The sequence below is a fragment of the Mauremys mutica genome, chromosome 1 (genome assembly GCF_020497125.1).
Source record: "Mauremys mutica isolate MM-2020 ecotype Southern chromosome 1, ASM2049712v1, whole genome shotgun sequence".
NCBI classification, from domain to species: Eukaryota; Metazoa; Chordata; order Testudines; family Geoemydidae; genus Mauremys; species Mauremys mutica.
In genome coordinates this window covers 162,195,008-162,209,681 of record NC_059072.1, presented here as the reverse complement: position 1 = coordinate 162,209,681, position 14,674 = coordinate 162,195,008, and the positions used below count along the sequence as shown (strand labels likewise).

At 46.6% G+C, this 14,674-nt stretch overlaps 1 protein-coding gene across 2 annotated transcripts in view; it reads left to right on the top strand.

Annotated features, from left to right (window-relative positions):
• Positions 1-5,268: 5,268 nt before the first annotated feature.
• Positions 5,269-14,674, top strand: part of GRAMD1C (GRAM domain containing 1C) — an 85,765-nt gene continuing 76,359 nt past the window's right edge. Inside the window, exons 1-2 of one of the 2 annotated variants that reach the window (XM_045003975.1) lie at positions 5,269-5,375; positions 9,250-9,378. In XM_045003975.1, the coding sequence (XP_044859910.1) occupies positions 5,373-5,375; positions 9,250-9,378 (132 nt within the window). In that variant the 5' untranslated portion in view covers positions 5,269-5,372. The remainder of the gene's footprint in view (positions 5,376-9,249; positions 9,379-14,674) is intronic. The other variant, XM_045003985.1, reaches the window with a different exon arrangement.

Sequence of the window (14,674 nt, the reverse complement as noted above, 5' to 3'; positions counted from 1 at the left end):
GGGACGCCAGTCACAGAGATCATTATCACCTTGAGTAATGTGACACTGGGTGACTGCCAGAGCACTGTAGTTTATGGCCCATAATGCTTCCCACAGCAAAGGCCTCAAATGGCCTCCCTGAAAAGCAGCAAGAGAAGCGGATTTCTCTGGCTGGAGCACATGTAGGCTTCACTGTCACAGGACAGGCAGCGCTGCCAGGTTGGGGAAGGAAAAGGATGAAGAAACACAAGTTTGGGGGAAGAGGGCTCTGCTGGAAGAGGAGTTCCCAGGCTATGAGAGTGGGATCTGATGGGGATCCCAGGGGGAGGGAACAGAAAGGGTCAGGTTGTGTCGGGGGAAGAGGTTCCTCGGACAGGGGCAAGAGGCTGTATTGGATGGCTGCACCCCTCCTGGGCTGTGCCTTGGGGGTTGGATGGGGAGAGGGGCTGTATTGGGAGGGTGAAGTCTGAGGGGGTTGTGCCCTGTGGGGGTGGGGTTAATTAAAGCAAGGCAAGTGCAAAGTACATGTGTAACCCTTTTGCCACCACTTGCTTACACAAATAATCAAGGAAACAAAATGGCTGCCGAGCGTGGCTGGGCGGGGGAGGGTGGAACCCGGAGTGGCTGCTAACAGCTGCTAGAGGGAGCCACGCAGGTGCACCAGGTGTTTGTGGGGAGTTGGCAGGAGCAGCCCTGCCCATTGTGGAGAGACGGCGCCTGCGCACGGGCTGTAAGCGGGAGACTTGTGTTCTGGCAGGAGAGGCCTTTGGGCCCAAGATTGAAGCTGGAGGGGATGGAACCTGCCAAGACTCCTCTGAGCCCCCAACAGGTAACAGGGCTATTGCCTTCCATAGGCCAGGATGGGGGTTGTGGACCCTGGGGCAGAGAAGTCGCAGAGGAGAAGACCCACAGCACTCGCCATGCATCTCCCTATCAAATCCCAGGCCCCCATGCCCATTGTATCCCATACTGCCCATAACCACACACCAGCCTCACTCTATGACCCATTGTATCCCACGCCTCCCTCGCCCACGGCATCTCAGTTCTTGACCCCTGGCCACTGCAACTGGACGGGCCTCTCTGACCTGAAACACGTAGGCCCCATGCATGGTCTGCTGTGTTTCAAGCCCCCCCGATTCACCAGGCCCAGTCCTCTGAATGACCACATGTCTGATACATTGCTCTTCACCGCCCACAATTTGAGGCATCTCTGCCCCCTGCAGCTTCTCATTGACCCATTGGTCACTGAGGTGGAATTTTTCCTCTTTGCCACACTGCTCAATTTGTGTTTATAATGTAGGGATTTAAAGGCATGTATTTTCAAATGTGCCCACTAATGTTGTGTCCCTCTATTTGTGGGCGTCCAACTTGAACCTCTCCTGGCCTGATTTTCAGAGATGCTGAACACTCACAGTTCCAATAGAAATCAGTTGGAATTGTCTCCAGAGGGGTCCCCAAAACTGACCGCCTGAAATTATGGAAATTTTGGTCTTTATTGATAAGGATACTGACTAGACACACCTATATTAAGAATATGCCTTACCTGAGTTAATACTAACACATTCAGCTGGAACTGAAAGTACTAAAAATCGAACCTACTTTTCATTATGCTGTTAGCGTTCTTTGTTTATTTTACTGACCTCAGATAGTGTAAAGAAGCTGGTTTTCTTTTTTTACTATGTATTTACATATTTTATTACTTAACAATGAGTGAAGCGAACAATTAACTACAGTTTGTATAGCACCTAGCACAGTGGGGTCTCGGCCCCATGACGGGGGGGGGTCCTAAGTGCTACTGCAATACACATAATAAATAAAGATAATAATCAAGAGAAACAGCCACCTGATTCTAGAGGATGTCTTCATGCATAAAGGAGAGAGAAGTGAGAGTGTTTCATAGTTTCATACTTTCATAGTTAAAGTGCATTCATGTCAAATGTATCTACTTAGGAGAAAAAATCTCTATTTTTACCGGAAATACAACAGGTATGATAGATGTGAATGGCTTTTTAAAGACATTTAAACAAGTCCATGCTGCTAAGGAATTTGCAACTTACAAGCAGCAAAGAATCCTGTGGCACCTTATAGACCATCCGACGAAGTGGGTATTCACCCACGAAAGCTCATGCTCCAAAACGTCTGTTAGTCTATAAGGTGCCACAAGATTCTTTGCTGCTTTTACAGATCCAGACTAACACGGTTACCCCTCTGACACTCAACTTACAAGCATAATTCTGCTCCCATTGAAGTCAGTAGCAAAATAATAATAATAATTAAAAACACCTAGCTCTTATATTGCATTTTTCATCAGTACATCTCAAAGTAGGTCAGTATTATTATCCCTGTTTTACAGATGGGGAAACTGAGGCACAGAGCGGCAAAGTGACTTGCTCAAGAAGATCCAGTGGCCAAGCTAGGAATAGAAACCAGGTGTCCTGAGTCCAGTCCAATACTCTTTCCACTTGCCCATATTGCCTCCCAAAAGTTGACGTGATCACAACCTGAGGTGGCATAATGCCAAAACTCCCATTGCTTTCAGTGGGAGCAGGGTTCGGCCCTAAATTAGACCATGGTAAGAGATGACAGACAAAGGCTGAGGGATATGAGAAGGATGGGGGTTATAAAACAGTAAAACAGTATGAGATACGCTTTGTTATGTACAAGTTTTGGTTGCTTTACTGTTTCATTTATTTATTTTGGATATGCTATTAATATACTTACAGCCTGAAGGGGTAAAATCCACCAGTCAGGCAGGAGTGGTGGAGAAGAAATTATTCAACCAATGAGCTCATGGCTTCAGGAGGTATTTAAAGAAGAATGTGATTGCATGGGGCCAGCTTTTCAAGTGAGCTCAGCAGCCATAGTCATTTTTTTCAAAAGAGCTCAGCAGGTTGGGTGCAAGGTGCATCCTGAGCTCTTTTGAAAATCTAACTGCAAGCATCACTCTGTGAGCTGCTGGGTGCTGAGCATGTCTGAACATTTGGCTCCAAATCTCACCCAAAATGCCTAAGATCAAGAGGAATATTCCAGGAATAAAGGGCAGTGTGAGAAAGGACACAGAGTTAGCCATGAGAGAAAGAAACCAGGGGAAGAAGATGCATTAATCTGGCAGAGTGTAGGGTGCAACCAAAATCTGTCATAGATGTAACCAAAAGCTGGAGAGCATGGATGGTATACAGGGCCGCCCAGAGGATTCAGGGGGCCTGGGGAAAAGCAATTTTGGGGGCCCCTTCCATTAAAAAAAGTTGCAATACTAGAGAATACTATATTCTCGTAGGGGCCCCTGTGGGGCCTGAGACCTGGGGCAAATTACCCCACTTGCTCCCCCCTCTGGGCAGCCCTGATGGTATATCAAAACACTTACGAAATAAAGTAATTCATGATGATTGCTCCCTCAGAGAACACATCTTCAGCAAGCTCTTGTGCGTGCTTGAATCTAAAAACCATTGTTTTTTATTTACTCTCATCCCCATCATAGGCAATGACTCTGTGGGTGCTCCAGGGCTGGAAACATGTTGGGGCTAGACTACTTTGAAACATTGTTCAGTTATATATCAAGTTTACTTTCTTCTCCTTGAAGGAAGGTTTTCACTCTTTCCCCTATAGGTGGCTCTGTGGAATAGCATTTAAAATTCATTTTACATTTAAATTAGGGTAATGCATTTGTGTAGGATCAGTCGACGCTACGCACGGCTCATGCGGCTCCTCATGGTCTCAGACACTATCCAATGGTCCACGGACATCTACACCGAACACATCACCAGCCACCAACAGTACCAGGAGGCGTGAGCCGGAGCGACATCGTGCATCGACTACGAGAAAGGGACCGAGAGACTTTTTCCATTGGACCATATGAACCAGAACCATAAGCTCACTGAACATTAAATCTCACCAAATGACATCCTCATCATCGTATCCACTCATTATACTCCACACCCAAACATAGCTATTTTAAGTACAACATACCCTCATATCTCAATGTCTGTACTTTGACCTATTAACCTTTTACCCCCAATCAGGGATTTTGCAGATTATGTATTCCTTACGCCATCTGATCTTAAATCGAACTTTGTACTCCTTGATAATCCGTGTGTTATTCCCTGATAACCGGAAACTCCTACGCTTAAACTCTGTACCGTTCACTTTTTTTTTTTTTTTGGTAAACATCATCCTAATAAATTTTTTAAATCAGATTCATGGACTACACGACATAAAATGCCTACTATCACTCCATATTTATACAGACCTTTCATTCAGAAGAAGGTCCTTTTTAAATGGCTAGGGATCAGTTCATCACATACCACTAAAACAACACTAATAATAAAATAAAATAAAATAAATAATAACAACACCTAGCTCTTAATCACTACAGAAGTTGGATTTCTGAATTATTTTTATTGATTTTACTTTATTCAGGTTTAAATCTAGTTACAGAGTTAACAGTAAAAGAAAACAGAAATGAAGGTGTGCTGGTAGAACTACAGCCCAGAACACATTCTTCCTGTGAAACTATTTGTGGGGCTGGAGAGTGGGAAAACCCAGTGAGGGTCCCCTCGTGGAGTTTTTCTTGAGTCGTCCTTTTGGGCACAAGGACCGTGGTAATAGGGTCCCCTCCAGATTCCCAGGAGAGTAGGGCCTTCTGTGCTGGAAGCTTTGTGACCCTGCACCAGCTCTGGGATACCGTCTCCCTTCTGAAATCTTTGGAGACAGGCTGTCATTGTCCAAGGGACACAGCTTTTAAGGGGTGTTTCCCCACTGCAGAGAGGGTAACAGAAGAGTTAAGGCATCCCCAGGCTGTATTAGTGCTCTTCTTGCTTCTCTTTGGGACTGGTGGGACATGCATCCCTCATGGTTCCCCCTCACAATACTTTCTTCCAGCTGCAGATCCCTCTCTCTGCAGAGTGGGCTTTGTGGAGTTAGGGGGCATGAGATGGGAAGAGTGCCAGGGAGGCAACCAACATCTTCCCTTTGTTGAGGAAGTGGGGACCATGCAAAGGAGCTCTCCACCAAACCACTCACTCATAGGATACAGGAGTCTGTAGGCAAAATGTGATTTATTTTTCAGGCTGTGAACAAAAATTTAGATGTCCCTGCATGCAATATTAAACATGCTAAGGAAGGTGCTAGCTGTAAGGGGAGCTCTATACCAGGCCCTGACCCTCAGGTGGCTAGCTTCATATCTCTTTTCATTAGCCAGCTTGTTCTCCATAGCACTTAGATATCAGCTAACTCTCTTAGTGTCAGGTTTACTCCTTTTATATATAGAAGCCTTTCTCCACATAGTCTTCTTATTGCCGCTGGCCCTTTAAATTGCAGATAAGGCAGCCGCTGCAGGCCTATGGTGCTCATTTTAGAGGCAATCAGCTTGCAGGTTGCATCTCTTTCTCCTCTCTATGGTAAGCATTTGATCCTTCTTTCTTAATGTTTGCTTTCTAGCTTTGCTAGGGGCCTGCTCCTTTTGGGGGGTGCTTTTTAAGCCACTTGGCTTTTGAACCAGAGCTTTAATAGTCTCCTCAAACTCTGTGTATGTGAGACCAACGGCTCAACCAGTTTGTTTGCTTCATCCTGAGTCCTGTAATGCCAGCTGCTGGGCTATTGTTCCCTTGCAAGCTAGCTACCCAATAACAGCTGTTAAAGCAACAAGCTGCATAGATAGGGACTACTACAGCGGTGGCCAAACTGTGGCTTACAAGCCACATGTGGCTTTTTTACTGGTAAAGTGTGGCTCGCAAACCCCCCATGTGCCCCCCATTCTCTGCCTACCAGACTGGTGGGGTAGCTCAGGACAGGACCTCTGCCTTGCAGTGGGGTGGTGGGGTAAGAGCTTCTGTCCAGCAGGGAGGGGGGTCTAGAGGCTTCAGCCCTGTGGGGTGCACCTGCCAAGGCTTGGGGTTTCAGCAGGAGTGGGGCTGAAGCCCTGAGCCCCGGCAGATGTGCCCCGGCTCTCAAACTTCTGAAGATTGTTGTGTGTGGCTTGGAGGGCCAGTAAGTTTGGCCACCCCTGGCCTACTGTGACTAAGAGGAGTGGTGTTGCTCGTAACCCCTCATCTCTACTATATGTGAGGGTTGATTGGTATGGGGCTGTCTGTCTTCACTCAGGGCTCTGCAGGGAAGGGCTCCTTTGCTTGCTCCCTCATCATTCCTGTATTTGTGAATGGGGACTGGGGATGGGGAGGGGTAGTAAGTCAGCTTGCTTTCTGCACTTCATCTCACATATACGGCCAGTGTCTTCAGGGGAATGGGCTGCCTGCTTGTCCCACTCTTTGGCAGCAACATTCAAAACTTGATTTTGCCTCGTAGGCTGGGGACTCACTCCCACAGCACTGTTCTGTTGGGATCCCTGGATCCTGGCGGTTATGATGTCTTTGCTTAAGCCTGTTAGCTGCTGTTTTCCTGAGGGTAGATTTTGTACAAATTTAGGACAGGAAATGGTGCATGAATTCAAAATGAATATTCCACATCCCTTTTGCAGGTATCTACTTTGAAAACACATATTCTATATTTTTAATGATAGCTGTGCTGGTGAAAGGTATCCGAGGGAATGAAGCCTTGGAAGCTGTAATAAGCTATCTACAGAGCATACAGCACGGGCAATGGTGATGCCTGCTTCCCCACACTAACCTGATGCTTGGCCTCTGTTCTGCAGGGACTGCTTTAGGAGATGGCTGTCCTGGCTTTGCTGAGTATGCCAGTTTTATGGTTTTCCTCCTGCCTACTAGAAACTGGCTGGCAACCTGCCTTCTCCTTTCTTATAGCCACCGAGCATCCATCAGATGGTAACCACTTTTGGTCACTAATGATCTGGGCTGGGTTCTAAACCATAGCCTAGTGTTGATCTGTCCTATGGCCTTTCTAAGCGTCAGACTTCCCAAAATGAGATTATTTTAGCTAGCAGTGTTGCAAGCTGTACTCTGAAAGACCCCACTATAATGAACACACACAAGGGAGCTGAGTTAAGATTGCTGTGACAATCTCTTAATTATAATTGTATAAATGGTCAGGAAATTCAGGCTCCTTGTGTTGCACTAACAAGTTTTTGGGGGTGATATGTAGACAATAGCCATGGTGAATCCCAGCTGTTTAGAATTAAGGTTGCACGCCCATGAGACATTTTGAGAAAACACACTTGTCTTCTCACCCACACGTGCCTCTCATTATATCCCATCAGGGAGGTGAGAGCATCTCATCTTTCTCTCTCCTGAGGTGGAAAAGGTTGGCATCTATTGCTCTGTGACAGGTGTTCCTATTAGTGGAGGAGACACAGTAGCTGCCCTGGTGGCTGAGTGTTTCCTCTATTCTGTCTCATTGCAAAGGGAGAGCTCCTGTGATTGTCACTTGGCCCTCTCTGCTTGAGCTCAAGAGCACTGAACATGAACAAAGCAGGCAGAGTAAGGAGTGCTCCTGTGATTGGTGCCATGCTCATCCTTAGGCAACCCCAGCAGAGAGTAGTATGGTGCTGATCAGTGGGCTTACCCCACCCTCGCCCCCCGAGTGAGCTGATGAGCAGATCAAGGTGCCTTACTCATGGTGGCTCCATTTGTTAAAAATGGTATAGTGCAGGGGTGACCAAACCGCGGCTCGTGAGCCACATGTGGCTCTTTTACAGTTAAAGTGCAGCTCACGAACCTTCCCCCCCATTCTCCACCTACCAGACTTGTGTGGTGGGAAAACTGTGGGAGGGTAGTGGAACTAGGGGCTTCTGTCAGAAACAACTGGTGCCTGCTGGGGAGGGGGCACAATTTAAAGATTCGCCCCCTCCCAACAGCTTGAGTCACGCTCCCTTAGGCATGCCCCCCCTCTTACCCTCAGTGGCCCCTCCCTGCAGCTCCCAGGTATTAGTTCTGTGTGGAGAGGCAGCAGCAAACAGCTGGGAGCTGCAGGGAGGGGCCGCTGCTGTAGCTCTGCAAGGAGAGGCAGCAACAAAAGCAGTTGTTGCTCCCTGCAGCTCCCAGCTGTTTGCTGCTGCCTCTCCCCATGGCCGCAGCTCCCAGCTTGCTGGCTCCAGCAGCTGCCGCACAGAGAGGGGGCCCAGCAGCTCTATGGGACTGAGTGGGGCCAACAAACCCTTGCTAATATCTGGGAGGGTATGTGACCCCATGTGGCCCCCACATGTCACCTCTGGCTTCTGCCCAGTGGGGAGGAGGTTTTCTGGGCTTCAGCTCCATGGAGCAAGCCTGCTGGGGCTCTGGGCTTGAGCAGGAGCAAGGCTGAAACCCTGAGCCCCAGCAGGCATGGCCCGGCCCTCGAATATCTGAAGACTGTCATATGCAGTTTGGAGGGTCAGTAAGTTTGGCCACCCTGTGATAGTTGTCTTGTCTTTTTTACAGGCATTATTGGATATTACAGGCAGTGTGGTTAAGTGGTTAGGGGCCTGGACTGGGACTCAAGAGACTTGGGTTTTATTCGGGGATTTGTAAAAGCAGCAAAGAATCCTGTGGCACCTTATAGACTAACCGACGTTTTGGAGCATGAGCTTTCGTGGGTGAATACCCCTGACGAAGTGGGTATTCACCCACGAAAGCCCATGACGAAGTGGGCATTCACCCACGAAAGCTCATGCTCCAAAACGTCGGTTAGTCTATAAGGTGCCACAGGATTCTTTGCTGCTTTTACAGATCCAGACTAACACGGCTACCCCTCTGATACTTGATTCCTGGCTTTGCCACTGGTCTTCTGGGCAAGTCACTTTGCCTCTTTGTCTCAGTTTTCCCATCTGCGAATAGTGCTAATGCTATGGATCACCTTTGTAAAATACTATGAGATCTACTGATGAAAAGCTCTATATATGAATAAAGTATTAATAATAATACAGTTTGACATTTCTGAACTGCTGTGTTTATGTACATGTGTATGGGCAGTGAGTAATTAAGATTGGAATCAGTAAAACCAGATCTTCTCCCTCTCTCTCTCTCTTTTTTAAAAGGATTCCTTTGTAGTTTATTTTTAATAATTTGCTTTGAGATTGTCAGTTTAATGGTGGTTAAAACAACATTTATGACTGCCTTTTGATTGTTTGCAAAACACTGATGTCCGGGTTGAGGGACATTTGGAAATAAAACTTCAATGTTTATAATATAATTGACATTGAAAAATGTCATTCATTAGTTAAGAATCAATAAATGGGAAACGTTTCCCCATCATTTATCCTGTTAAATGTAGCCCTTTAAGGTTTTATTTATAAAGCCTGCAAACTGGTTAACCACTTTTTATTCCAACACCTTTCCCCTCTATTATCAAACTACATGCTTTGCTTGCTTGCTTGATTCACAGGAAATCCATGAAGTGGATCATGGTCTTATCCGCCAGTTGCTTGCAGATTCAGAGGAGACTCTTGGTGCATGTACTGAGAAAATGCAGGCCCCCGCTCCATATAACTGGAGTGCTGACTGGAGCTTTTGGGTAACTTGATTGTTTTTTCTTTTAATTCATTGTTATAAATTCTAAGGCCCGAAGGGACCATTGTGATCATCTAGTCTGACCTCCTGTATAACGCAGGCCTTAAAACTTCCCCAAAGTAATTCCTAGAGCAGATCTTTTAGAAAAATATCCAGTCTTGATTTAAAAATGGTCAGTGATGGAGAATCCACCAAGACCCTTGGTAAATTGTTCCAATGGTGAATTACCCTCACTGTTAAAAATTTATGCCTCATTTATATATAAACTTTAAGTGCTTTTTATGCAAATTTATTCATAGCCTTTAATTAATAAAGCCTCCCAGCCCATTCTGGGAGGTAGGTAACTTATCGTTATCACTTTACTGCAGGGTAAATGGAGACACAAGGAGGTGAGGTTATTTACCCTATGCTGTGTATCAAGTCAGTGGCAGATCTGGATATAGAACCCAGGAGTCCTGACTCCTAGTTCCTTGATTGGGTCATTAGACCATATCTCCTCCCTGTTTTCTGCTTGTAGAAGTTTATGGCTGCTACTTTTTCCTCTGTAAAGGCAGAATTTCAATCGCTATGAGAATCAGGGCCGGCTCCAGACCCCAGCGCGCCGAGCATGCGCTTGGGGCGGCGTGCTGCGGAAGGCCGGCAGGCAGCTCCGGTGGACCTCCTGCAGACGTGCCTGCGGACGGTCCGCTGGTCCAGTGGCTCCGGTGGACCTCCTGCAGGCATGCCTGTGGATGCTCCACCGGAACCGCGGGACCAGCGGACCCTCCGCAGGCACGTCTGCAGGAGGTCCACCGGAGCCGCGGGACTGGTGACCGCCAGAGCGCCCCCCGCGGCGTGCCGCCCTGCTTGGGGCGGCACAATTCCTAGAGCCGCCCCTGATGAGAATATAGCATGATCTATTAATACTGTTCACATGGGTCCCAGGGTGGTGGTGGTGGTGGGGTCTCTGGGATGGTGAGGGGACAAGGAGCAGGATGGGTCAGGGAGTCTGAGGGGGGCGGGCAGTCGGGGGACAGGAAGTGGATGGGGGTCGGATAGGGGGCAGGGCCAGGCTGTTTGGGAGGCACAGCCTTCCCTACCCTAAAGCTCATTCAGCAGTTTGAGGCTTGCAGAAGAGCCAAGCTGTTAGCTTTTCCATTAGGGCTACCATCCCTTTCACTTCTCAAATGCCAAGTTATAGTCTATATGTAATTTCAGTGCCATAGGGTGATTCATGTCAGGGGAGGGTAGCTTCATTTAAAATTAGCCACTGGGGGGAGGGATCACATGAGAAGAGCAATATCCTTCCCAACCCTACCAAGGGAGACCCCCCCTCCCCTGCATTCCCTGAGGCTTCAGAGGGGTTAATTCAGTGGTTCTCAAACTTTTGTCCTGGTGACCCTTTCACATAGCAAACCTCTGAGTGCGACCCCCCACCCTTATAAATTGAAAACACTTTTTTATATATTTAACACTATTATAAATGCTGGAGGCAAAGCAGGGTTTGAGGTGGAGGCTGACAGCTCACGACCCCCAGTAATAACCTTGTGACCCCATGAGGGGTCCTGACCTCCAGTTTGAGAACCCCTGGATTAATTTAATTTTAGCACCCTGTGTCCATTCACATGCATGTGCTATTTTGAGCATTTCAGTTTTGACAACATAGGCTCATCCCAGATTCTGGAACAAGCTCAAATGTTCAGTTCATGAAACCCACAGTAACCGTCTCCAGTTTGTGAGGGACCACATGGAGCCAGTCTCTAGGAAACAGATAAATGTGTGGAGATTAAGTCCATTAATGGCTATTAGCCAGGGTGGATAAGGAATGGTGTCCCTAGCCTCTGTTTCTCAGAGAGTGGAGATGGATGGCAGGAGCGAGATCACTTGATCATTACCTGATAGGTTCACTCCCTCTGGGGCACTTGGCATTGGCCATTGTCAGTAGACAGGATACTGGGCAGAATGGCCTTTGGTTTGACCCAGTATGGCTGTTCTTATGTTCTAACCTAAATGAACCCAAAGTTATGGAGACAGATATGAGTCAAGGAAGCCAGCAGAGTATCAGAAACCTGGAAAAATCTCTGCTTGGATGGGCTCAGGTGTTTGGTTACAAGCTGAGATGGTTCAAAAGGTTTGGATTTTTTTTTAAGCAGAATTTTTTTATTGTTTCTTTAAACAATCAAACACAGCAAGCAGCAAATATTTGGCCACACACTTCTGAAACCTCAAACTATATTCAGGTTTTGGCAGACTAATTTCAGCTTTTCAATTAAAAAAACCACAACAAATTTTGAAGGAAAGCAGACATTGTCCGTGATTTTTTTCTGCTTTTTAAAAACCCCTAGTTTTCGATCCAGAAAAAGTTTTGATGGAAAATATTTGTCCAACCCTTTTAATGAGCTTTAGTGCCTTTTAGCACTAGCTGATGCTGAGAACCAGTGATACCTTGTAAAGTTTTCTCAAAACTGGGTTTGTGCCGAAATGCGGAAGGTTTATTTTTCCCAGGGGCGCCCGTGGGGGGGAGCAAGTGGGGCAATTTGCTGTGGGCCCCACAAGGGCCCCCAGGAGAATATAGTATTGCAATTTTTTTATAGAAGGGGCCCCCAAAATTTCTTTGCCCCAGGCTCCCTGAATTCTCTGGGCGGCCCTGGCCCAAGGCCCCCACAATGGCAGACAAATGATTAAGTGTGAGATACCTGGATAATCCTGGCAAGTGACCTGCACCCCCATGCTGCAGAGGAAGGTGAAAAAACCCAAAGGTCCCTGACCTGGGGGAAAATTCCTTCCTGACCTAACATGATGATCAGTTAGACCCTGAGCAGCTGAACAAGAACTAGCCAGCCAAGCCCCTGAGAGAGAGAATTCTCAGCACACCTCAGAGCGGGCAATAAGAATCATTCATTTAAATCCTTCTCCCATTACTTGCTGAAGATTTCTTTGAAATAGCACCAGAGAGGCCTAGGAAGGGCCACATTATATAATATGTCTAGAACTGGTGTTTTTGCTGTGGGCAATGTTGCTTGGATGGGGGGGTTCCTGTTAGACACACCAAGGTGTGGGGAACATGCACTGTGCCCATCCAGAGCTAGATTATGAGGAAAATATCCTGGCTAAGGGGATAAGGTTCTCACTCCAGAACTCAGTCATTGCAAAATAACTCATGCTCCACCCCATGTGGCATTGGAGCCTGAGTGGTAAATAATCACAATGCTGCAGCTATAGCTTTGGGAGCATTAACTGTAACAGCTCAGGGGGCAGTCATGTGAGGCGAGTAAAGAGTATTAATCACATTTTTCAGATGAGAAGACTGAGTCAGAGAAGTTAAGTGACTTGCCCAAGGTCACACAGTGAGTCAGTGAATCAGTGGAATAACCAGGAATGCAAGTCAGGAGTTTGATTCCCAGTCCCATGCTCATACCTCTAGCACATATCTTTCTTTTCCCACTCCCCACCTCACTCCTCAAGCTGGAATGGGATGTTTCAAATAATCAAAGCATTGACTTTGAAATAAAAACCTCCTGGAAATTTAAACCTATTAGGGTTGACTCCGCCCTTCCATCTGCTGAAGCAAATGGAACGTTATGATTTCTACTGTGTATCTGATGAAACGTTGCAAAGTCAAACTGCATCATAGAGTTCCATGTTTATCCTATCTATTACTCCAGATCAAATTTGTTCAATTTAAAAGTAAACCTGTTTTTCTGTCAGCCCTGCAAACATACACTAGGATCTGAGATTCACATTTCTTTATTTTCTTTTCACATGTTCTCACCTGTTGTGTATTTGGTTGTCATGGTTTTTGTTGCTATGGCAACTGAGTTAGATTATTATGGGTTAGCTCAGCCGGTTTCAACCGGCTGAGTGAGCTCTCTGTATATCTGTAAATAAAATGGAGGTTTTGGTTAGCTGCCTGCTCTCTGGCCTCAAGTGATTGCTTCTTACACCGGCTGCCCCAAGGATATAACACTGGCGACGAGGATGGGATTCGGTGCTGCTCCAGTAACAGAAGGAAGTAGAAGTTAAGGTAAAGAACAAACAAACAAAAAAAGCTGCTTGTTTGCACTGACTGTGAAAGTGAAACTAAAAATCATGGCTACTCTGACCAGGCCCCTGGAGCCTTTTGATGAGAATACAGAGCAGTGGCATGTGTATACTGAGCGTTTTGAGCTTTTTGGTATTGCAAATGACATTACAGAAGCGAAGAAGGTGCCAATATTCTTAACTGTTGTAGGGGCTAAAACCTACTCTCTGCTACGCAGCTTACTACACCCTGTTAAGCCTGAGACTAAATCTTACAGTGACATTGTGGAAATCCTGGGGTCTCATTTCTCCCCAAAACCACTGGTAATTGCTGAAAGATATAGGTTCCACAAAAGAGACCAAAAGGAAGATGAAACAGTTGTACAATTTGTAGCCATTTTAAAAAAGCTAGCAGAACACTGTGAATTTAAAGAGATGTTAAATGATGCCCTGCGTGACAGGTTAGTGTGTGGCCTCTGCAGTGAAGCTATATGGAAGCGCCTACTGACAGAGGCTCAGCTTACATTACAGAAGGCTGTTGATATCGCTGTCTCCATGGAACTGGCTACAAGGGAGGCACAATACATCGGTGCATCCCCTAGGGTGCAAGAAGTGTCACAAGAACTGACCCACAAAACGGTGCAGAGTCAAGAATGTTACCGCTGTGGTAAGCTGGGTCACCAGGCATCAGAATGCTGGTGTAAGGACCTGGTGTGTCGACACTGTGGCAAAAAGGGACACATTGAGTATGCCTGTAAACAAAAGAAAAAGAGTCCTGTGGTCTGGCCGACAAAAAGAGGAACCTTGCATACCCTAGAGCAGACCCAGGATGATCAAGGTGACACCTCCTCACAAGAGGAAGTGCCACTGCATGTTTTGTCTTTGGCAGCGGGCTCACATGAATACTGGGTAACCCCTTTATTGGAGGGCAAACCTATACGCATGGAACTAGACACCGGTGCAGCTGTCTCGCTGGTTCCTGAGACTGTGTATAAGGAAAAGCTACAGCATCTTCCGCTTAAGGCAACAAAAACTGTTCTGAAGACGTATACAGGTGAAGCTGTGCCCATGTTGGGCATTATTGATGTTAAGGTGGAGCTCAATGGACAGGCGGCTAAATTGCCACTGTTTGTGGTGAGAGGTGACTACCCAGCCTTAATGGGTAGGTCTTGGCTTGGGAAGATTCAACTGAACTGGGCAGAAGTGCACCGGATGACTAAAGAAGAAACCAGTCTAACCCCTATTCTAAGGAAACATGCTGCTGTTTTTGGAGATGATTTGGGAAGTATGAAGGGAATCAC